General features: G+C 37.2%; 1 protein-coding gene across 2 annotated transcripts; it reads right to left on the bottom strand.

The window, feature by feature from the left end:
- Window positions 1-6,626: 6,626 nt before the first annotated feature.
- Window positions 6,627-24,160, bottom strand: prkaa1 (protein kinase, AMP-activated, alpha 1 catalytic subunit). Of its 2 annotated transcripts, none has more exons than XM_083532110.1 (10): window positions 23,770-24,160; window positions 19,680-19,821; window positions 15,255-15,348; window positions 13,663-13,807; window positions 13,458-13,545; window positions 12,479-12,703; window positions 10,867-11,016; window positions 9,984-10,335; window positions 8,679-8,805; window positions 6,627-8,220 (listed from the first exon to the last, which is right to left on the bottom strand). In XM_083532110.1, the coding sequence occupies exons 1-10, from the start codon at window positions 23,867-23,869 to the stop codon at window positions 7,916-7,918; spliced, it is 1,728 nt and encodes a 575-aa protein (XP_083388236.1). In that variant the 5' UTR covers window positions 23,870-24,160; the 3' UTR covers window positions 6,627-7,915. The 2 variants fall into 2 exon arrangements, with proteins under 2 accessions (XP_083388236.1, XP_083388237.1); XM_083532111.1 differs by having other exon boundaries at window positions 23,892-23,962.
- Between the last annotated feature and the right edge of the window lie 775 nt (window positions 24,161-24,935).

Raw genomic sequence — 24,935 nt, 5'->3', positions numbered from 1 at the left:
AAAATATTACTCCAGTAAATATAAAAGTGCTCCCTTTAAACTTTCACTTGAGTAAAAGTACAAAGTATTTGCCTTCAAATGTACTTAAATATCCAAAATACTATGATTTATTATGGCTATAATAATATAATTATAATTTTTGTCACAAGGCTCCTGCTTATCATCATCCTGCTTTTATCAACTCAGTTTATGTGAAAGCACTGTAATGTTACTCTTAGCACACCGATGTATTTATAGAATGATATTAATGAGTCAAACACTGATTGATATCTTTTTAAATTATTATGAACCCAAAACCTTTTTTTCAAATACTTTGCTTCTTCTTCTTCTTTCAGCTTCTCCCATTAGGGGTCGCCACAGCGGATCATCCGTCTCTATAACCCCCTGTCCTCTACAACTGCCTCTTTCAAACCAACTACCTGCATGTCTTTCCTCACCACATCCATAAACCTCCTCTTTGGCCTTCCTCTTTTCCTCCTTCCTGGCCGCTCTATCCACAGCATTCTCCTACCGATATACCCCACGTCCCTCCTCTGCATACGTCCAAACCATCTCAATCGTGCCTCCCTCACCTTGTCTCCAAACTGTCCTACATGGGCGGTCCATCTAATAAACTCGTTTCTTATCCTGTCTATTCTCGTTACACCCAATGAAAATCTCATGATCAACATCAGCTCTGCTACCTTGAGCTCCACCTCCTGTCTTTTAGTCAATGCCACTGTCTCTAAACCATACAACATCCCAGGTCTCACCACAGTCCTATAAACTTCTCCTTTCACTTTTGCAAAATACCACAAATACTCACAAATCACTCCTGCCACTCTTCTCTATCCACTCCACCCTGCCTGCACTCTTCTCTTTACTTCTCTAACTCTCTCCATTACTTTGCACTGTTGACCCCAGGTACTTAAACTCCTCCACCTTCTCCACCTCTTTTCCCTTCAACTGCACCACTCCACTGCCCTCCCTCTTATTCACACACATGTATTCTGTCTTTCTCCTCGTGACTTTCATTCCCCTTCTCTCCAGCGTGTACCTCCACCTTTCCAGGCTCTTCTCAACCTGCTCCCTACTCTTACCACAAATTACAATATCATCCGCAAACATCATAGTCCACAGAGACTCCTGTCTGACCTCGTCCGTCAACCTGTCCATCACCACTGCTATCAGGAAACGGCTTAGAGACGATCCTTGATGCAGTCCAACCTCTTTCTTGAACCAGTCTGACGTTCCTACTGCACACTTCATTGCTGTCACACTGTACATGTCCTGCACCACCCTCACATACTTCTCTGACACACCTGACCTCCCCATACAATACCACAACTCCTCTCTCCACCCTGTCGTACACTTTCTCAAAATCCACAAACACACAATGCAACTCCTTCTGACCTTCCCTATACTTTTCTATCAACATTCTCAAAGCAATTATTGCATCTGTAGTGCTCTTCCTCTAAATAAAACCATACTGTTGCTCAAAGATGGTCACCTCTTCTCTCAGCCTGGCTTCCACTACTGTTTCCAATAACTTCATGGTGTGACTGATCAACTTTTTTCCCCTGTAGCTATTGCAGGTCTGCACATCTCCCTTCTTCTTAAAAAAACGGTACCAGCACACTCATTTTCCTTTTTTTTAGGCATCCTATCACCATCCAAAATCTTGTTTTTGTGTTTCTTCTAACACCTTACAATCCGTCACGTTCCCTGAGATATCAAAATTCCGGACTTCTAGTAGTTCCTAGAATAGAAAGTCCACTAAATGTGGTAGAGCATTCTCACATTTAGCTCCTAAACTTTGGAATAGTCTTCCTAACAGTTTTTGTGACTCGGACACACTCTCCCAGTTTAAGTGCAGATTAAAAATGTATCTTTTTAGCAAAGCCTACACATAGCACACATCGCACATCATAACCTTGTGCTCCATTACATCTGATCAAATACACATTATTAACTTGTGCTTGTTAATATCATGAACAGCAGCTATGCTAATTTCTCTCCACTGCTTCTCTTTCTCTCCCCATCCTGAGGCATCCTGAGGTTGCTCCAGCCATGGTCACGTCCCACCTCATGAAGATTGTGGACCTTTAAAGAAGTGGATGCTAACCCCACAAACATCCCGAACCATCTAGAGACATACCAGCACCATTTGGATTCCACTTCATATGGAGTTTGGACATTGGATCTCTTTGAGTGTTTAAAGGCCCTGGCATGGAGAAGCTGGTGTTGGATTTGTGATGATCGCAAATGTTGAGCTATTTTATTAGTTGTTCAGTAGCTCCTAGTTTTATAACCACAAATGACTGTAAAAGACTGTAGAAAGTACATTACTCATAATCTTACATTCCAGTGCTCATGTTAGTTCTCACTCTCCAGTGTTCTGTATTGTTTAAAGATATATAATAACACTCTTAATGTCACCCAAATGAGGATGGGTTCCCTTTATGAGTCTGTTTCCTCTCAAGGTTCCTTCCTCATAACATCTAAGAAAGTTTTTCCTTGCCACAGTCGAAATGGCTGCTCATCAGGGATAAATACACACCATTCACCTTAACTGTTAAATTATGTAAAGCTGCTTTGACACAATGTCTGTTGTGAAAAGTGCTATAGAAATAAACTTGACTTGTTAAACAATCTTGTTAAAACTCCACTGCCGTCTCTCCTAAACATCTCCACGCTTCTACCAATAGGTAATCTGGTCCTAGACTTTTCACTCTTCATCCTCTTAATCCCTGCTCTCACTTCCTCCTTACTAATCCTATCCACTTCCTGCTTCACCATCTCCACATCATCCAACCTTCTCTCTCTTATTTTCCTCGTTCATTAGTTGCTGAAAATACTCCTTCCACCATCTCAACACACTCTCCTCACTAGTTAACACATTTCCATCTCCACCCTTTATTGGTTTAACTTGCAGCACATCCTTGCCAGCTCCGTCCCTCTGCCTGGCTAATCGATATAAATCCTTCTCTCCTTCCTTAGTGTCCAACTTCTCATAAAGTTCCTCATATGTATTTTCCTTTGCTTTTGCGACAATCCCTCTTCCGCATCTTCTTGTACTCCTGCCTACTTTTCCCATCTCTCTGCCGATCCCAATCTTATTTCGCCCCAACCTCTTCCTCCTTATGCTTTCCTACACTTCCTTCTTTACCATCTTTCTCTTTGTCTTCCTTTATATTTCCAAGTGTCACACCAAGTTTCTTTCTAGCTGTCTCCCTTTTCACTTCTGCAGTAGTTGCCCAATCATCCAGCACCTGTCTGACCTCATCCCTGAATCACACAATACAGTCTTCCTCCTTCAGTTTCCACCATCTTCTTTCAGTCCTCACTTTTCTCCTCTTCTTCTTCACCTCTAAACCCATCCAACAGGCCACCATCCGATGCTGTCTAGCTTAATTGTCCTCTCACAGTTGTTTCACATTGTAGTTTTACATTGTCCTTACAGTCTTCAATATCTTTCAGGTTGTTTCTCCTGCAGAGAACATAGTCTACCTGTGTGCACCTTCCTCCACTCTAATGTTACTCTACGCTCCTCCTTTCTTCTTAAAATAAGTGTTCACCACTGCCATTTCCATCCTTTTAGCAAAATCTACCACCATCTGCCCTTCCACATTCCTCTCCTTAAAACCAAACCTATCCATCACCTCCTCATCACCTCCGTTCCCTTCACCTACATGCCCAATAAAGTCTGCCCCAATCACTAATCTTTCTTTTCCAGGTACATCTTCTACCACTACATCTAACTCACTCCAGAATTTTTCTAACTCCTCCATCTCACAACCCACTTGTGGAGCATTGGCACTGATGACATTTATCATTACCCCATTCAACTTCCAGCTTCACATTCCTCACTCTTTTAGAAACTCTCTTCACCTCCACTACACTCCTACCGTACTCTTCCTTCAGAATCACCCCTTCACCATTTCTCTTTACACCATGGTAGAACAGTTTAAACCCACCTCCAATGTTTCTGGCCTTACTCCCTTGTGCAACCCTAATGGCTGGGTTAGTTTCTTCTATCAATTATTACTCTTAAAATGTTTTGCTTGTTGTTGAAGTGAAGCTGAACTGTATGTTCATACTACAGTAACTAGAAACCACCAAGCAGCAATCAAAACATTCAAAACAAAGCACGCACTCTACCCAGATTAGTGGCTTGCTGCATGATTGACCAGGTAAGTTATTATCTACTCAAAAAAAAGGACTGATTTCACAAAATATAGTTAAGTAAAAAGTAATATAATTTGAAATGTAGTGAAGTTAAAGTCTCCCCAAATGGAAATACTTCAGTAAAGTACAGATATGTGAAAAGCTACTTAAATACAGTACCGAATTACAATTACTTTGTTACTGTCCACCACTGACCATAATGCAGAATCAGTGGGAGCTTTATTTAGCAAATCTTTTTGTCCTCCTGTGCCATGAGCCGCATTGGGTGGCAAGGACCTGATGATTTACTTCTTTTTTCCATAGCAGTTTTGTTATGGGGTGTGGTTGATAGCTCGACACCCTCACTTACTTTCTGTGCAGTCCGGTACCAAATGATCCTCGGCCATGTACCAGTCACACAGATGACAGAAAAAATACAAGACACAAATGTATTTTTCAGTAAGCAGAGAATAAATGGGTGCTCCTTATATGAAGGAAACTGATACGTGTTTGAAAGGGAATTTTAGTTTAAATGACCTACATGTTACACACTCTGAGTGGCTTAAACTTCGACTAAATATTTAGACTGGAAATGTACTAAGCATCAAGTGAAACACATCATTGTAGCAAACTAGTTATCTAAGAAAAGCATTAAAGCTTCAGTTCAAGGGTCTTTAACCTTCTGAAAAAATGGGCCAGTGATGATGCAGACTTTCATTCTTCATTCAGGCAATAGCCACACCTGGTGGTGGAATAGAAATCAACTTTTGACATTTTATTGACATACTTATTCATTGCAATTGTGGTATTGCGCTCCCCAAACTTTTTTGCACCACAAACAAGTTTCACTCCTCTTAATAGGTCTTTTTTTTTTTTTTTTTTTGGTGGTGGTGGTGGTTGGTAGTCATAATGAGGAAAAGACACAAGCAGCTGATGCAATTTAGAAGTTTATTAGGCAATTGAATGGAAAATGTTCTTTAAACACAATAAGGAATTTGACACTTGCCAGCCTCACCTTCCACAATTTTATATTTAACAAAGTGTCTTTAAGCAGTTAAGACAAAGCCCCCAGATGTTCCTCACCTGAGTTCTGTAGTAGACAGTAAACACAGCATGTGGAAAAATCTGCTACATCAGAAATCAGACTCTATGATTTCCCCTTTACAAAAAAAAAAAAAAAAAAAAATTTAAAAAGGAGGAATTGTTCACCAAAATAAATTGACAATGTTTTGATTTTATTCTTATATGGCTGCAAGTTCTTGCAAGATTTATCATGATTTTTTTAGTGCAAGAGATCAAATAAAATGGAAAATAACAAATTAATAGATATAAAAAAACTTTGAACCTAAAAATTTAATAAAAAGCCATCAATTGCTCAGACACCTTGTGGACCATGAAAAATTTTCTTCTCTTTGGGACAATAAACAGCCCAGTAAAGTGGTGATAAAGTGACACCTCAACACATATATTCAGTGTACAAATGTGTGTAACCACCATAAAGTGTGGTCATGTCACTGCTGAAATACACATCCATTGTAACAGCTATGTGCTGATTAAAGTTCAATAATATGATAGTCAGAAATTATGGATAAATATGAATTCAAGATGGATTATTGTAGTCTTAATTGTCCAGTTAGACAACTGATTGTAACAAATTAGTACAATTACCAGGAAAAATATTTGAAACTGTGCTTTTGCATTAATTTTGGGAAATTAACATGTGAATACTATAAATGGGCATTGTTATGAATAGTATTTCAGAGTTAATATTTTCTTTTCAAATATTCCTAGTGCCGGAACATATGGCCGTCCATATTGCACTGTACTGCTTTACAAATAGAGAATGACAAACATGCAATTAGGGAAAAGTCCGTAATGAGGTATAATTGCTTGGGTAAGAACCTGATATAATAAATACCAGTTTTAATGCCATTATCATTTTAATGATGCTGTTATGAGTTCTGGTTTTGAAGAACTGCATTACTTATCTAAATTATTATATCTTGGAAAATAAATGTAATTATCAAGCAAAAGACACAAGAATCACAAAATACTCAATTTTCAAAATATATATCCCCAAACTCTAAGTACATTAAAAGAAAAAAATAATAAAATATTTTATATATATATTTGCCACTTCAACCAGAACAGACTGTGCTTTCTCCAATATTAAAACACCAATATTTCCATGTGAACTGGTACATACCATAAAATAAAGACCATATCTGCTTATGTTACACAGTTATGGTTATGTCAGTAATGCAGTATATTTTGTAAAGATACTTTGTTCTGGCATTGTATAAGTATTAGAGTCAGCATGGACCTCCCACCAGCAACTGACTAATTCTGAGGAGAGAGCACATCACATCATTTCTGGATTATCCCTCCCCTTACTTGTAAAATGGATGAAATGCCTCTTGGGTATCTGGTTTTTATTTGTGTACTAATACTTTTACCAAAGCAATCAAGTCAGAAGTCTATTCCTCAAAGAACACGTTTCCTCTTTAATACATATTTTTGTCTCTGACGAGCCTTTTTTGAAAATATAATAATACAAGGAGAATTCAGTCAATTTTGCATGTATTTGTTTTTCAAGCTGTTACATTGTTTTGTAAAACATCTAGGCAAAGTTTTAAAAATGGATAAAGCGGTATATGGAATAAAACATCAAAAAACATTTGAATCAACAACCAGCTGTTAAAAGGAATCTTTTTGTCCCTTATCATTTCAATATAAAATACCATCCCATAAAGCACTGTTAAATATATATCCAAATGCCTTTTTATTCTGTATATACTTATATCTATATGTGTAAAATGTGAGCAATGCAAAGAAGTCTAATATGATGTGAAGAAAAAACAGAACTTAGTATTAAAAATCAAGATTGTTAACATCAAAAAAGAAATTTTTCTATGAAAATGGTTAGAGGAAGGGTCATTGCACTTCCTCAGAATGAACAAGTTAAAATTGGCCCACTCGTTAAAGAATGCCACTTCATTACCCACTTGATCAAAGTTGGCCCCGTCATTACATGTTCATTCATTAGGGTGGCCTTGAATTACGTGCTTCTCTTATAACATTGGCCAGCAGAAGCAAGTGGAAAAAAACCTGTGCAAAAGTGCATTCTGCCTCATTCGCTCTTTACCTGTGGTGTCGTTATATACAGTACAACTAACTCAGTGTATAACATTTGAACACCTCAACCATTGGCCAACAAGCCCACCACTGAACAATTGTAAAACCAGCTCTAAAAGAATATTCTATATATAGTATAAAGTGGCTTGACAATCTTTTAGACTTCTTGGCTGTGGCATGAAAAACATGCATTCCCTTTCTGAAGAGACTCAACTCTGCCTTCAACTACTCATCCATCAAACAGATCGCAGCAGTACCACAGACCAGTCAGCTTGGTTGTGCGTGTGGAATTCATAGAGACGTTAAATGTTTGCTTGCATGCTTATTGCTCTAAAGACACTCAAGAAAGAAAGAAAGAAAGAAAGAAAGAAAGAAAGAAAGAAAGAAAGAAAGAAAGAAAGAAAGAAAGAAAGAAAGAAAGAAAGAAAGAAAGAAAGAAAGAAAGAAAGAAAGAAAGAAAGAAGAGAGGTAAGATGGAGAGGGAGCGCGAGAGAGAGAGAGACAGAAATGGGAGAAAGAAATCAAGTCTGCTAAAGACAAAGAGGTAGAAAATCCAAGAAGTGAGAGAGGAACAGAAAGACAAAGAAGGCGTGAGGGAAAAAAAAAAAAAAAAAGGTGTCAGAGCAACATTAAGTTATCGCGCCAGCAGCTTGATGAGGTTAGCACACATCTCGAAGAATTCAATGGTGTGACTGCCAGGCCGTGGATATGTCTCTCCTCCTGCTGAGTCAACTGAAGAAGTCAGCGAAGAAGCAAGGGAGCCCTCAGCCTGCTTAGCCCCACCCACTGGAGGTGTAGAAGGGGCTGAGCCTTCGCCCTTTATCCCCTCTTCTGATCCGTTCCGCTCACCCTTATCATTCTTTAGGGTAGTACGGTAGTTGCCAACTGAGCCAGAGCGATGTGGTGTAGCAGTACCTGACTTTGTCTCCAAAATATCATCTTTAAAAAAAAAAAAAAAAAAAAAAAAAAAAAAAAAAAAAAAAGCAGTCAAAACACAAAACAAATACAGATGCTGTTCTTTTTCTAGTATATAGTATGGTTATCTAACTACGACAATTTCCCATCAATTAGAATTCCCTTTATTAACCATTTACACACAATTTGCTTTAATTAAATTGACCATTACGACAGAAAGTGTTTAGCACATTGACATAAATGTGTGGAATATAGAAAAAATTTCCCTTAAAACACAATTGAAAAATCAAAAGGAAAAAAGGTCTGTCAATGTGTAAACATTACATCTCAATCACCTACACCATTATACTTCTAACAATTGCAATTCTTTTTAAACATATGATAAAAACCTGCTTTTTGAATGATTTAAGTCAAACATCATGAGACAATCCATTTCAATAACAAATTTTTAAAATATTTTATTCTAGAGCAGCTTGTATTACCATCAATGCTCCTGAAGTCAAGCAGATAGGTCCTGCTGTCCACTTGGTAAAGCTGCAGGCTCATCTTGGATTGCAGGCCTGTAACTGGGTTCTTCCTCCGCACACGGAGATAATAGGGATTGACAACCTGGAATAACAAAAAATAATCCAGTTTCTCAAGACAGTATTTTTATATAAAAAAAAACAACACTAACATGATATCAGTATATTGTACTAAGGTTTAAAATGATCAGGCTTCACACCTGTTTACTTAAGGATAAATGCCATTTAATATATAAAATATACCCTAATCATTCATTTTAACAGTAAAACCTGATTATTTTTTAGTTTTCCTATCAGCCAATCAAGTGGCAATGACTCAATGTAGGCCAATAACTACAATTAATGTTCACATCAAGCAACAGAATGAGGTAAAGTTATGATCTCATTAGCTTTAACCATAGCATAGTGGTTGTTGCGAGATGGGCAAATTTTGAATATTCAGAAACGGTGGTTCCCACACAATTGTCTCTAAAGTTTGTCCAGAATAGTGCAAAAACACCCTGATTGCTGAGGGTGGGAGAACTCAGAGTCACCAGACCTAGACTAGTTGCCTAAGCTGACTGGAGGTCTTTACTACTTTATTATAAGCATATATGGTATTTTTTTTTTTTTTAACAAACGTGAGGAGGAAATTCTCTCAGAAAGCACAACACATCAATTCCTGTAGTAGATAGTCTACAACAGCAAAAGAACACATTAGATCCTACTCCTGCCAGCAAAGAACAAGAATCTGTAGAAACTGATATATGAAGACAGGGAAATTTGGGTCCACTTCTGCCCAAGTGAGAAATGAGTGTATAAGCATTACAATCTTAATGATGGTCTCAATTACAATTTTGGGGAGGTTATTAGGCAAAATATTTTACAAAATTTGAAGCGTTTACTTTATAAAGCATAAGAGTTCATTCTCACAAATGCTAGCAATTCTTTGTTAAACAGCAGTTAATAGTCATGCTGGGGTCACTTCATACTAAAAACTAATGTAAACACTAGGATCAGCTCGAGCAGATTGTTGCCCTTATTTCTTAGACATACAGCATACAGAAAGACAAAATAAAAATAAACACACTGCTGTAAAACACTAAATATTAGTGGAAGGTAATGTAGGGTAAAAACATTAAGAAAGATTAGCTAATAGCTTTTCTCAAGCTTCTCTGGTTGACCATTAAATATATAAAAGAACTGGTTTACTTTCCCATCCTTCCTTTTACAACCAAGGAATGTTCTACTGACTCCACCCTCCAGCCTTCGCTTCCACCTTACCTTCCACTCATAGTCGAGCTGCTTCATGGCCCGGCACACTTCACTCATGATATCATTAGGCCTGCTCTGGCTACGAATGCCTAAATGCCACTTAGCACGGCGGACTCCCAGGTGTTTAGACTTTTGGGGGTTCAGTTCATCCAGAGTATGACGTGGTCGTGGTGGTTGAGCTTCAGCCACCATGAATGGCACTCGCTCTGGGTGAGGCTTGGCGAAGTGGTGAGCAGGCAGATCATCAAGGAAGGAGTCAGGGGGACTTGTGGCCAGGTAGAAATCTTTGGCTTCACTCATAATGCGCCGATTATCTATGATCAGATGGTAGGCAACTGCAAGAGGATCCTGATTCTTTCGACTACAGGAAAAAAAAAAGTAAGAAATTGAGAGATGGATAGACAAGCAAATTTAGATTTTCTCTGGCGGATGCTGATATTTAGAAAATCAGGGCAGCCGATGACAGATATACGATAGCTGGGTTTTTTTTTTTTTTTTTTTTTTTGGCCAAAATGTTTGAATAATGTTAAATGTTTGAAAATGTTAAATTAAAAATTGATTAAACAACACAAACCTCTCCAAACAGTGCACTTGTTACCAGGTTTTGGTCTCCGTGCCTACCTTTAGCCTAAACTACATTTGGTTGATGGCCAACTGTAGTTACATACAGTTCCAAAAGGTTACTCATTCTCTCTCTAAATGTTATTCACTTTCTCTTTCTAAAAGTAACATCATATTTAACCAATGATGTATACAAGTATAGATTTAAAACGAATGATAAGAACTTAAAGCCTAGGACACCACAAGCTGGCCATCGGGGATGGCCATATTCACTGTGAGTGAACATTTCTAACTTTATACATTTTCAAGTTCCTATGTTAGATACACACACCTGTAAAGACAGTTGAGCACCTCCTCTTCTGTGCACTCAAACTTCTCACACACCTCCTTCAGTGCTTCTTCATCAATCATGTTGGTACTGTAAGATGCGTCCTCTGGAAATAGATACTTCGGTAGGTCCTGTTTAAACCACTCATCCTCCCTTAAAACAAGATAAGAGAGGAAAAAGAAGACAAAGGAGCCTTTAGATGCTCACAAAACTGGTTTAGAATGTCTCAAAAGTAATTAACAGTATCGCATTATTTTATTAGCTATATAGTTGATTTACTATTTAATTTAAGTACATTTTATAGCTACATTTGTGATTTCTCTGGTTCACATATGCACTTTGGAAGTATGCAAATACTGTACAGTGGTATGAAAAAGTGTTTGCCCCCTTCCTGATTTCGTATTTTTTCCCATGTTTGTCACACTTTAATGTTTCAGATAATCAAAATAGATACTTAGGTAGGTCCTGTTTAAACTACTCATCCTCCCTAAAAAAAAGATAAGAGAGAAAAAAGAAGACAAAGGAGCCTTTAGATGCCCCCAAAACTGTCACATTTTAATGTTTCAGATCATCAAACTAATTTAAATATTAGTAAAACTACATGGTCCTGTGTGAAAAAGTGTTTTCCTAAACCTAATAACTGGTTGGGCCACCATGTAGTTTTGGATTTGGATTTTCCCTCAATAATAAAAACCTTCATTTAAAAACCGCATGTTGTGTTCACTTCTATTATCATTGACTAATATTTAAATTAGTTTGATGATCTGAAACATTAAAGTGTGACAAACATGTCAAAGTATTTACCATCTGTCTCTTTGGAGGTAAATCAGGACTGTTAAATTTGGTCCATAGCATCACTACTGAACAGATGTTTTTGTTGGTAGTGGATAATTTTTTGGCATTGATGCTGCTGGAACAGGGAGGTGTTAGCTCAGTGTTTAAGGCATTGGACTCTGGACCAGAACGCCACAAAACCCAGCAACACCAAACTGAATAGCGCAAGGCCCTTGAGCTGCTCATGTTGCAAGTTGCTGTGAATAAAAGAGTCTGCCAAATGTCATAAATGTAAAATCAGCCACAGCAGTGCAGCAGGGGTCTTTAAACAGAGTGTAAAGTTACCTGAAAATAAGTGCTTAAAAATCTGAATAGAAATCGTAAACAGTTATTTAATATTTTGTATAATAGAATAACAAATCAGACAGTCAGGCTGCTTTTAACAACAAAGATTTAGTTTTTATTCTATTTATTCTTAGATATTGGTTTGCCCCACTATATTAAACACTTCCAGCATCCTGGAGAATCTGAGACATATCTTCTGAGTGCCACATTTTCGCATGTAAAACCCACACAACGTAATAAGTCTAAAATATTACAAAAATTTTCATTTAATAAATTTTTTCATTGGAAAAGTAATGTAATATAAACTGGGTTTGTAACGACTCAAAAGTGTAAAATATAAAATAAACACCCATAACCCAATTTTGTACAAAAATATTGCCTATGATTCTTGCACCATACTGTATGTTTTGTAGAAACTGTTTAATTTGCCTATGAATACAGAGCAAGCTTGTTTTGTGCACATGTGGGCCTGTGTAGGAAGGGAGCGAAATCTCACCGAATCTCTTTAATGGTGGCTCTCTTCATGGGGTCCACCTGCAGCATGTGTTTGAGAAGGCTGATAACTGAAGGGTTCAAGTACTGTGGGGTGAAGAAGATGCCATCACAGATCTTCTTGAAAAGTGTTGGCACGTGGTCATCATCAAAGGGCAGCGTTCCACACAACAGTGCATACAGGATCACTCCACTGCTCCAGATATCCACTTCAGGTCCTGCATACAGCCTAAGCACAAACATAAGATAAGATAAGATAAACCTTTATTCGTACCACAGTAGGGAAATTTCTACGTTACAGCAGCAAGACAAAGAAATAAAAATAGATGCAAATATATAAAAAAAGAATATACAAAAAAATTAAAACAGATAAATAAAAACAAATAATAATAATAATAAATAATAATAACAACAACAAACAAAGAAATAAAAATAAATGCAAATATATGAAAAAGAGGAATATACATATACTACAATAACAGTATATACACAGTACAATGTATATAAAAAGTACGCGTTTCAAGTAATATTTCAAGGTGGTATTGCACGTAATTGCGGGTAATATTGCACATAATATTGTACATGATTCATGTAATATTATGAAATATGAAATAGAATCAAATATGAAATCAAATCAAATATCAAATACAATCAAATTTGTGTAAGAGACTTTAAAATTTGAATCAAAATAAGAAATATAAATAAGGGTAAACAGGAGCTGTATTGTATATGGTTGAATTGACAATAAAAGCCTATTTGATTTGATATGACTTTATACTGCATATACTTCAAAAAGTAATCCTGTACAGTCACTTTGTGCATGCACAGGATTTCTCCCCAAAAAAATTATCTTCTAACCATATATTTATTGGTCATATTATTTAATGGTTATAAATTTATATTAAATGAGTATTCAAACAGAACAACATAACTTTCTGATTCAAAATATAGCATGGATTGAGATATTTAAAAAAATACTTTACCTCCCTGAGATGACTTCTGGAGCTGCATAATTCGGGGAGCCACAACTGGTCCGCAAGAACTCCCCATCAGACATCATATTTGACAATCCTACACAAATGACATGATTTTTGACGGTTAAACGCTAATGGGAGCAGTAGCTAAATGAAATCCAAAGTAAATATTAAATATAATATAAATACAAATATATTATGCTTTGCTGCTAACCAAAGTCAGCGATTTTCGCATTCATATGAGCATCCAGAAGGACGTTCTCTGGCTTGAGGTCTCGATGTACCACCATGTGTCTGTGGCAGTAGTCCACTGCTGAAATAATCTGCTGGAACAGACGACGGCTCTCCTTCTCATCGAGCTGGTGAGCAGAACATGGCATTCGAAGTTTTTCAAATCCATCAAAAGAGAATTACATAATCATTACTGCTGATTAGCATACTCATTGTGGCACTTAATGGAAAAAAAAAAATTGTCAGTCTGTCCTAGAGCACACTATACTTCAGTTATAACTTACATTCGCTAGTTTGGTCCATCCTGAATGAAAGCTTGGTTAGCAAGTGCGACTAGATATCGAAAACCATTAATGCTAAATTCTGAGATTGAAATAGAAAATACATTTAAACAAATTAATGAATGATTCAACAAAACAAAAAATCCACCCTGACAAACTTCCATATTATAACAGAACTTTTTAATTAACACAAGATTTTTAACGGTGTCCAAGATTTAGGTCATAAGAAGCTGAGATCAACATTTTAGTTATTTTGGTTAATGGTTTCTTACATTATCCACAATGCTGTTTGACTACCTGCTGATAGCAATGCAATGGAATTTAGATCTCACTTCATCTCTACCTAGAAAAAGGCAGACACGTAACAGTGCTTTAAGCCTTTAGCCTCTTCACCTTTCTTACCTCATAACCTGCACAATCTGTTAAAACTAATCAGGTCCCAAAGCTGGAACTTTCATGCTAACAGCACAAACACTACGATTTGTAATTTTTTAGACTGGTAGACTAGCGAAGTCAAGACTCTGTAGTAACTCTAAAGCATTGTAGAGCTTCATGACATTCTGGAAATTTGAGTCAATTATTTGCTATCTCCTCTGCTTCTACTCTCGTTTTCTCTCTTATATGCAATTCAAACCTTTTTTTTTTTTTTTTTTTTTTACAGAAGCTAATGTATAATATATCCATTATGTTTAAGAGGCTTCATTGCTTCAAACATTTATATGTGCTAATTAGAAGCTCCTCAATAATCTGCATAAAATGAGCCTCATAAGTTTCTGAGAATAGGCCATTTGCTACACATAACCATCCACTATAAAGGCAACCTCTGTATCAGTACACAACAGTGTTACAAACCATCTATATGAAAGGGTATCTGAAACTGCATTTTCAGACAGGCCAGCTCTGAGACTCAGTGTCTTTTCATGCTGGTGTGCTGCAGGTAGTGTTAATGCTTATTCAAAACAACTGGCATCGAAGTAATATTAATCCCCCAAAGGCAATACAAAGACATGTGTCACAGCCTCCACATTCAGATACGGTCATGGAAATACAAAAGTTAAAGGAAAAAAAAGGAAAACAATGTAAACATAAATAAAGAAAATATGATGTTAATATTAATATTAAATAAATATTAACATAAAACAAATTACATTCACAAACCTTTAATTACACACAGATTATTATCTTGTATTTATCTATTCATTTTTGTTGACTATGTAATTAGTTAGAAAGAAAGATCTGGTCCTACATGTTGAGCTTATAAAAATACTGGTGTACATAAGTGAGAAATTCTTACCTTTCCATTTTTGCAAATATAGTCGAAGAGCTCTCCCCCAGACACATATTCCATAACCATAAAAATGTCAGTTGGTGTGCAAATCACTTGGTACCTGCATAAAAAAGAGCAAAAAAAAAAAAAGATAATAAATAAAAAATAAATAAAAAATTAATGATTGGCTTTTAGAGAACATGCATCTAAAATATACCACATAACATGGTTACTTATGGATAAACGCATAAATAAACACAAAAATTTAAAAATCAGCTTAAAATCTGTATTAGTACCAAATCATGTCAAATTTTATACATGATAGTATATAGTATACATTGCATTAGCACAATAATTTGCTAAACCACTGGCTCTCAACCCGGGGGTCACGACTCCCACTAGGGGTCGCTAAAGACTTTCGAGGCGTCGCCAAGCGCACACGAATTATTATTATTATTATTTTTTTTTTTTATCATATCATTTATAACAGCACGATAAATAACTCAATTCGAAATAGTTTTCAAATAATGAATATGTGAAAAGAGAAGAAATGTCCTTAACGTCGAGAATATTTTGCAGCACATCATGAGAGTGGCAACGTATAGACGTAGCTTTAAAAAAAAAAAAAAAAAAGAAAAAGAAAAAAAAGGGCAGCAAAGAGAAAATATGGCAAAAAGCCAGGGAGAAGATAAAGATGAACGTTCTAAAAAGAAAACAAGGACTTATTTGGACAGTTACATTGAAGCAATTTTACATGCTCTCAATAGACTGCGTTTTTAAATTAGCACTGAATCTGGTGCACTAAACAGTGAAAAACCCTATGAAGGTTAGTATTGAGCTTGGCATTTCTATACATATATACAGTATGTCAAAGTAAGTACACCCCTCACATTTCAGCAACCGTTTTAGTAGATCTTCTCAAGGGACAATACTATAGAAATGAAACTTGGATATATATTTATTCAATGTGCAGCTTGTATAGCAGTACAGATTTACTGTCCTCTGAAAATAACTCAACATACAGTCATTTTTGTCTAAATAACTGGCAACAAAAGTGAGTACACTGTAAGTGAACATGTCAAAACTGTGTCCAAAGTATCAATATTCAGAATGTCATAGGATTGTCATAGGAATTCAGGTTTCCCTCAATTAACCGCAGCTCCCCAGTACCAGCAGCACTCATTTAGCCCCAGACCATTATGTTACTGCCAACATGCTTGACTGTAGGCAAGGAACAATTTTCTTGGTACTCCTCACCAGGGCAACACCATGCTGGACAACATCTGAGCCAAACAAGTCTATCATAGTCTCATCAGATTTTGAAGCCAGCGTCTGTACTGTAACTCAGCTTCAAGGTTTTACCGATCTTCTGATAGTCTGAGACATCTTTGTGGAGAGAGCATCAATTCTAATTCTCAAATCCTCAGAGTTCTTTGCCATGAGGTACCTTGTTGAACATCCAGTGGTCAGTATGAGAGAACTGTACTCAAAGCACCAAATTTTAACTGCTCTAATACAAGATACACAAATTTGTATGGTCTGTCAAGCAGACAAAAACATGAACATGATGAATAGTACATGTGGCTTTAGATGCTTATTTTTGCAGCTGTTATCACTTAGGTTGTTCTCAGACATTATGGCTGGTTATTTAGACAATAATGGCTGTATGTTTAGTATTGTCCCTTGAGAAGATATATTAAAATGGTTGCTGAAATATGAGGGGTGTATTATATATATATATATATATATATATATATATATATATATATATATATATATACACACACACACACACACTTTCTGAGAACAGTCTGCAGATTTTCTGTGCCAATAACAAAACAAAAAAAAACAAATAGTCTCGGTTTAGGCAGTGTTACCGCCATTAAAACCACAGAAGTAGTAGTAGTTTAGGCAGTGCACGTTCCGGTGTGCAGCACAGAGACCAGGTGAACATGGAAACTGATCAAACCGACACTGAACTGGTAGCCAAAAAAAGCTACCTCTGAATGATGCCGATATTTTAGCTTCAAGATTACCAGCACTGAGCAGAGAAAGAAACTGGGCAAGATTTGCTAAATTAAAGTAGCTCAATCACACGGCAATGTGACAAATCTGGAACAGAACTCACTGGTTCCAGGTTGGAAAAAAGAGATGACAGGCGGTGGTTCAAGAGACAGAGCTTTCTTTTATTTTTTATTCAATTTTGCTCCACCACTTTCCTTTCCTCATACTCACACCAGGACACGCACACACGCGCACACACACACGCGCACACACACGCGCACACACACGCGCACACACACGCACGCACACGCACGCACACGCACACACTCGCAGTAACAAACAGCTTTCATTGACGCCAACCTGTAACCCACGCACATGCCTTCACCTGGCAACCTCCGCTTTCCCCACACACAGTCGGCTCTGCCCAGCATCCATCCATCCCCCTCTCCCTCTCCCTCTCTCGTCTTTTATATCTTGCATAAACAGGGCCGTTTGTAGCCTTTTGGAACCCTGTGCATTTTTTCATTAAAAAGGTTAAATACATTTAATAATAATGATTGCAAAATTGCCTGACTTCAAGTATGTAAATGTGTATGTATGTATACCGTCTTAAACTTCAGCAGATAAACAGGTACATCATTTAAATAGGTACGGGCAGTGGCAGGGCGGTCCCTGTTTGTGTCGATAAAATTTTTCAACTATTTTAGTGAAAATTTACATTAATGCAAATGTCATTTTGCCACAAAAAAAAAGTATTTTGAAAACTTTTATAGTTTTACAGAATGCACATTTTAGCATTATGACTAATTTGTGTACAATTTCCTCCACCTATCAAGTGGACTCATGATACCATTATATTGCAATCGCATATCGCAATATTGACCACAATAATTGCAACATGACATTTTTCCCCAAATCATGTAGCCCTAGTGTCAAACCAAGCCTCCAATCCCTGGAGAGACCGCTGTCTAACAATCAGCTCTGGAGGAGACAGAACAAGAGAGATGAAGCAGAGGAGCCTCGTTCATACACCAACAGCTTCAAACTTCAGGCCAACAACATGGTTACCAGTGGATGTACCAGAAATGTCAGATGTTTACGATAAAAAAAATAAATAAAAAAAAGTCAGAATTGCGATAACCTCCAAATTGTGAAAGAAAAAAAAGTAACAAAAAAATAAGTTCTGAATTGGGCAAACTTTTTTTAATGTGGCAGAATCGGGTTTCCATAGGATTCAGGCCAAAGAAAGAAGCAGAAAGTTTACTTTTTTATTTATTTATTTATTTATTTTTTAAGAGTAATCTGAACTTTTTATTTATGGTTTTTTATGTATAGATTTGTATTTACATTTTGATGTAATATGGCATTTAAATGCAGTAAATGGGTTTAGTTTACACATATTCTTGTGTGCAATTTCAGCAATAAAATGTTACTTTTTTCTAAAAAGGAAACAAATTATTTGTTCATTTTAAGAGACCAGTCTTTTTTCTATTGTATATTTAATATTGCTTTTAATAAGGAAAAATTACTTTTTATCCGTTTAATTTTGGAATAATCAGTAGATTACTAAAATAATAGTAATCTACCAATTAGTAGAGAAAGAGAGAGAGTGAGAGAGAGAGTGAGAGAGAGAGAGAGAGAGTGAGTAAGAGAAAGAGAGAGAGAGATACACTACAATTGTATTGCGTTATTATGTCATTTTGATATTCTGGATATTAATGGCTGAGCTACAAACACATGCTACTGAGCAGCACATTAAAGCTTTTATTTATTAATGAATTCATTCTTTGAATTCAAAGTTCATGTTTAAATGTAGATTGGAAAAAGAAAAATCACAGTTTTGCATTAAGCTTTTTTTTTTTTTAAGCCGTTTTCTCAAATCTAACAGGGGTAAAAAGCAAACCCCCTCCGCTTCCATCGCCAGCCTATAATTACATGCCTTTTGCACCTCTTAAGATGAGCTATGAGAAAAATGCTTATTTGGTCACAGGGGATCTGACTGCGGAAATACACGGCAATTAAAAATAGCTCTTTCGGCAAAGTCTTTCTGCTAGACAAAGACTTGTTTAAAAACAAGCATTTCTTATAAACCGAGCACTAAAAGTGCATCAAGTGAGTCTGAGTGCAATAAGGAATCAATGAAAGGAAACAATGTGACTAAGAAAGTGAGTCAGAGGCTGTTTGGACAGTAAAAAGTGTGTGAGGTGAAGGTTGAAAGTGAAGAAAAAGATGTCAGACTATGACAGTGTGATCCAGTTAACAAGTGGCAGGCCTCGATTTATTCCACCTTGTCAGTTATGGAATATGAATCACAGAAAGACTCAAAGGATTTCTTTTCACCTACAATACAATACAAGGCAATAATAAACACAGAAATAATTCAGACAAGGTTATGATAGCATTGTCCTATCTAGGCTTTACCGAACATTGAACAGAAATGACACTTACAGTTTAATTATGTGTGGGTGTCTAAAGAGCTTGAGGTTCTGGATCTCACGGCGAATCTTGCCCACTACATCCAGACTGCGGATCTTCTGCCTGTTCAGGATCTTCACGGCTACCTGGTGCTTAGTCAGTTCATGCTGGCCCACTACAAGGAAACACACAGACTGCTTTAAAGACATATGTTGACATATAAAACAGTGTGAAAAATTTTACAAATGTATTAAAAATTAATCAAACTAAGTAAAAGTTTCTTTAACAAGAAAAATCACAGAATGCAACAGGCCAGTTCTGCCACATCATTCTAGTCATTTTCTCATCATGTATAACAGATTCTTCACACACATTCACTTCAAAAAGCTTTTAAATCACACTGAAGCCCGTGTCCTGCTGCACTTCTTAAACCTGGTAGAGACGCATTCAAATCCTACTCTTGCTTACACTTACTCTTGTTTTATTTAAAAAATAATTTGCACTTAAAAAGCACTTAATTAAATTTTAATTACATTATGAATATAATTAGTTTGACCTTTTACCCACAATAATAACTGCATTGCATATGATGTACTTTGCTTCTGGAAACGGAAAAATACATAAACAAAAGCTTGTGAACGACTGACCATCACACACATCTCATTTCACATTTACTTTCCCCTTCACTGATATATCAACCCCCACTCATCTGGGAAGAAAGAAGGTTTGGAGCATAGCTACGGGGATTTGTGCTTATTCATCCACAAGAGCATTAGTGAGGTCATGCACTGATGTTGGGTGAGAAGGCCTGGGGCAGCCAGCACTTCTGTTCATCCCAAAGGTGTTCAGTGGTGTTGAGATCATGGCTCTATGAGGGCCACTGAAGCTCTTTCATTCCAATCTTGGCAAACCACATCTTTATGGGCCTTTCATTGTGCACAATGACACTGTCATGCTGGAACATGTTTGTGCCTTCCTTCCAATGAAGGGAAGCTGTAATACAACATCATACAAAGACAAAACAGTGGAACAGGAAATGTCTCTGACCACAAGACCCTACAGCAGAACAAAAACAGCACAAAAAATAAAACTTTTTTTTCTACACACCATAAACACCTCATTCAACAAGTGCTGTTTCTGAAAAGCCACCAGTTTTTAGGACAACCCTGCTCACCCATTCCACGGATTCTTCACTCGGCTGCCATCTGGCAGAAGTTCGAGGCACATCCGTGTCACCACCAGCAGACTGCACAGTTTCTCCCTTGTGGCAGCCAGATTGCTCATCATCATGCTGCCTTTCAACACTCACCAGGAATAGTCAAACACTTAAACCCATACCACTGAACACCTACTCTTTACAAAGCTACATAAGTCACTTTGTGGAACATTAAAACATTGCTGCTATGTTACTAATACTTTACAGGTCATGTCATGCATATTAATTCCCTGCATTGGTCTTACATGTTACTAAGTAACTGCACTGTATGCAGTTTTGTGTACTGTTATAAGTTGCACCATAGTCCTGAAGAAAACACACTGTTCCAATGTTTACAGGCTACACAGCAGAATAAAAAGAAAAACTCACTTCATTTGTCAAGTATTCAGAGCTACATTATTGTTTATAACTGAAAAGTTTGGCAAAATATATATATTTTTTTAACTTATTAGACAACTAAAAGTATATAACAGTCAGCAGGCAAACAGGAAGTGCTGTTTCTTCACAACCAGGCATGTGGTAATAACCAGTTAGACAATATACCCTCATTTCCAGCACACACCGGCACTGTGATCATGGCTGCTATAGATCACCACTACCACTGGTTTAGTAGGGAAAAGGGTGTCTAATATGGCAGTATGTTTGTAGCTGGTGTTTTCTGCTTGACATGCAGTGTACCAGCTGCATTATAATGATCTTCTAATGACTGCCTCATTTTAGTCAAATAATCCTGAGATTCCTTTGTAAGAAAGCAAAACCATTGTTTTATTTATAGGATGAGCATTACATGAAATTCTGAAACACACTGGACAAAACTCAAACTTTTCAATGGCAAATCATTGTAATAAAAAGTTAGTATGCTGCTTTAAATGTAAACTAAAAGTTGGGTTACGGTTGGGGAACAGGCCGCAAATAATGACAAATAAACAGAAATGGTGGAAGAACAAATAGAGATCAAAGACAGGAAAAGTGATTTGTGGACCTGAGCATGATTCAGGTAACACATTAACTTGGAAGCCAGTCAGGCACAGTGAAGTGGCTCACTGACTCAGGTAAATGGCCTCCAGTTTGCTCACTGCATTCCACAGCAGAACCACTGCGAACAAATTATAAGCAAATAATATGCTTCAGAATGTCACACAGATAAAAAAAAAACCCACAGATACACAGCATGGACTGTAAACGACTAACCATTCTATATGTTCTGCAAGAAAAACTGTACTATAAAATTACAGCTAGCTGAAGAAAATCTCAATTTATAAGCATGAGAAAAAATAAAAAAGGAGTATAAAGGGCTCACTGGATAAACAAAGTCGATCAATTTATATTGATAGACTCTTCATTGGATTTGAAAGTCCAGCTGCCTATTTTAAAAGTTAGTGTCACAAATACTGAGAGAATCAGGGAAACCTAAACAACCTCAATACAATGTGAATGTGTTGTAGGCTTGATATTGGCCTAAAGCTGTGGACTGGTACTGGGTCAGATTTAAACGTTTCCCAATCTAATTCAGTGACTTAAACGTTTAATAGTGACGGACATGGACCTCAAGTGTAATGTGAAATAACAAACTGCCTTACACCACACTACACTAACGTTTCTAGTAACTGATCATCAATGTGTATCAGTATCAAAAATGGAAACTGGAATCATTGCTTCATCCCCATTAGGGGATTTTTTTTTATCCTGGAAGTAAACGGCACTACAGAAAACATCAAGGAAAAGTTTTTTATTGCTTCTGAGAGGCTATTCTTTTATTTAGTTTTACCTGAATAGTGCTTTTAACAATGGGACATTGTCCCATAGCAGCTTTAGAAAGAGATAAACAGCTTTAAAATGATCTGTTTGTACTTATTAGTTGAGTGCCTGTAATAATAAGTGGCGACAGTGGCAAGGAAAAACTCCCTGAGAAGGTACGAGTACGAAACCTAGACAGGAACCAGACTCGAAAGGAAAGCCATCTTTATCTGGATGCCACTGAATGTTCATTTATTGTAATTTTATCATTGTTGAGGTGTACTATTTACTGATTTGTTCACTGGTGGAAGGTTTAATGCAAAACCGTTCGTTCAAGAATTCACACTTCCGACTATGTTTAGTCTTATTATTCTCGGGTTATTAGGATTTTCTGTGCAGCTCCTCCTCAGATCATTCAGATCACACTGTGGGCCTGCAAATGTGACAAGATTTAAAACAGAGCAAGACCCATACAAACCCCATTCAGATGCCAGACATTTCATGGAATCACAACTAGTTATTAAATGTAACACAGATAAAAATGCAAAGTCTTGATAAATATTCCGCGTAACAGAGGGCAGGCAGATAAAAGAGGCGACACTGATCCATGGGACACTCGTTCACTTGCAGTTCGCTCTGTAGATCTTCCCAGTTTTTAAATCCTATGCTGCACAATAAGTGTGAAACTGTTAAAAGAGAGTAACTGGTACATTTGTAACATTTCAGTTACTCGTAAAAACACACCAGTATTTTTTTGGGTCATAACATGTGCACATCAAACACACTTCTCAGTCCAAACTGAAGGTTACACTGCTAGCCAGCTTTATTAGCCCGCACCGAGTTGGAGCCGCACCGAGGCAACAGCTGAACTGACGCCAATGACACCAAAGCAACTTATTCCATTATAAGATTACTAAACATTTCAGTTTTGCGCAATTCATGAAATGCCCAATTCACTAAATCCTTACGAAGCTCTATTCATAAGTACACCGACCTCAATGAAAGTTCGCTATAGAGGTACTGATTTACCGCTCTCTATTAAAGTAATAACCGCCTTCGCTGTATTGCTAACCCATTTAGCTAGTTTCCTAGCTTCAGCCGCACTTCATGTTTAATCAAGCCTGACCGTGCATTACAAACCCGAGCGCATCGAGTGCACCACGAATTTACCTTTCACTTTCCCAAACGTCCCCACTCCCAGCGTGTCTCCGAGAATGTAATGTCCGATTTTCACTCTGCCGCCTTCATGTTTATGTTTATCCGTCGCCATCTTTCACACATATGAGCGTTACCTGAAGCGACTAAGGACCGACCGACCGCTGCAAACGTACGGCGAACACCGCTGCTCGTGTTCCAATCCTCTTGTTTTACACATGCACGCCCTCGGACTCGCGCGCGCGCGCACGCCACAAGTCTGCCTTTTGCTACGTCACCGATGTGCACTCCTGTAGGCGAGGCTTAAGGGGTTAGAAGTGAGATTTGGAACAAGGCCGTAAAAGTCTGATTTCCGGGTGCGCGTAAAAGTCACGTAAAAAAAAAAAACGAATGGGTCCTAATGTCTGTCTTAGCCCCGCCCTCTGAGGGAGCGAGAAGATCACGTGAGGGAAGGAAACGAGGACCGGAAGTGTGATGGATGTAGACCGAAATTGTATCCCTGTATGTATTCATTCTCTGCTCATGAAGTTTAGTTCAAGTTGTGTACAGGGTGTAATGTGTACTGAGGTTCTTACTTGCAAAGTCTCTTTCAGAAACACTACAAACATCAGACACAAGAATACATTAAAATGGTTTACAAATGTACACATTTTGTAAACATATTTTTTTCAAGATCTTTCAGGGTAAATATTGATAATTATCTATACACAGGCGAGTATATTTGCATACATGGGAGGGGGTGTCTGAGAAGTATGATGCATTGTAACTTCTCTACAAAGCAGGGTAGAACAATAAAAATGGTAACATGAAAGTTTATACATTTATCTTCACTAGGAGACTAAAGATTATTACAGGATTAACTGTCATTTACGGGTCTTTTATTGCAGAGTACATTTGTCTTGGACAGATCTACACATCATACAGTTAAATTTGGTGGCTTGTGAAAGTGTCATTGCCTAACGGTTCCAAGTGATGTTCTCCTCAGAAATCAAGATCCCTTGAAACTGTGTAAACAACGCAGATAACTTCTGCTACCTTTGTGGCGAGGTTACATTTGCACCTTAAAAGTGCAGTATGATAGTAAAAAAAGGCATATCACCTATAGGAGATAAGGACAGGAGTTGGGCCCCTCATTATTGTTGCATTACATGTGTAACATATATGTGTCTTTGGCTAATTTC

The sequence above is a fragment of the Silurus aristotelis genome, assembly GCF_946808225.1.
Source record: "Silurus aristotelis genome assembly, chromosome: 26".
Lineage (NCBI taxonomy): Eukaryota > Metazoa > Chordata > Actinopteri > Siluriformes > Siluridae > Silurus > Silurus aristotelis.
The sequence above is the reverse complement of the archived record's forward strand: the minus strand, read 5'-3'. Positions and strand labels throughout refer to the sequence as shown.

Excerpts from the sequence above, each read along its gene's own strand:
- prkaa1 (XM_083532110.1), bottom strand. The coding sequence starts at position 23,869 with ATGGCGACGGATAAACATAAACATGAAGGCGGCAGAGTGAAAATCGGA. Across the intron at positions 19,822-23,769 it reads GACGTTTGGGAAAGTGAAAG|TGGGCCAGCATGAACTGACT; the intron begins GTAAATTCGTGG and ends GTTTCCTTGTAG. Across the intron at positions 13,808-15,254 it reads ATATTTGCAAAAATGGAAAG|CTCGATGAGAAGGAGAGCCG; the intron begins GTAAGAATTTCT and ends TCTGCTCACCAG.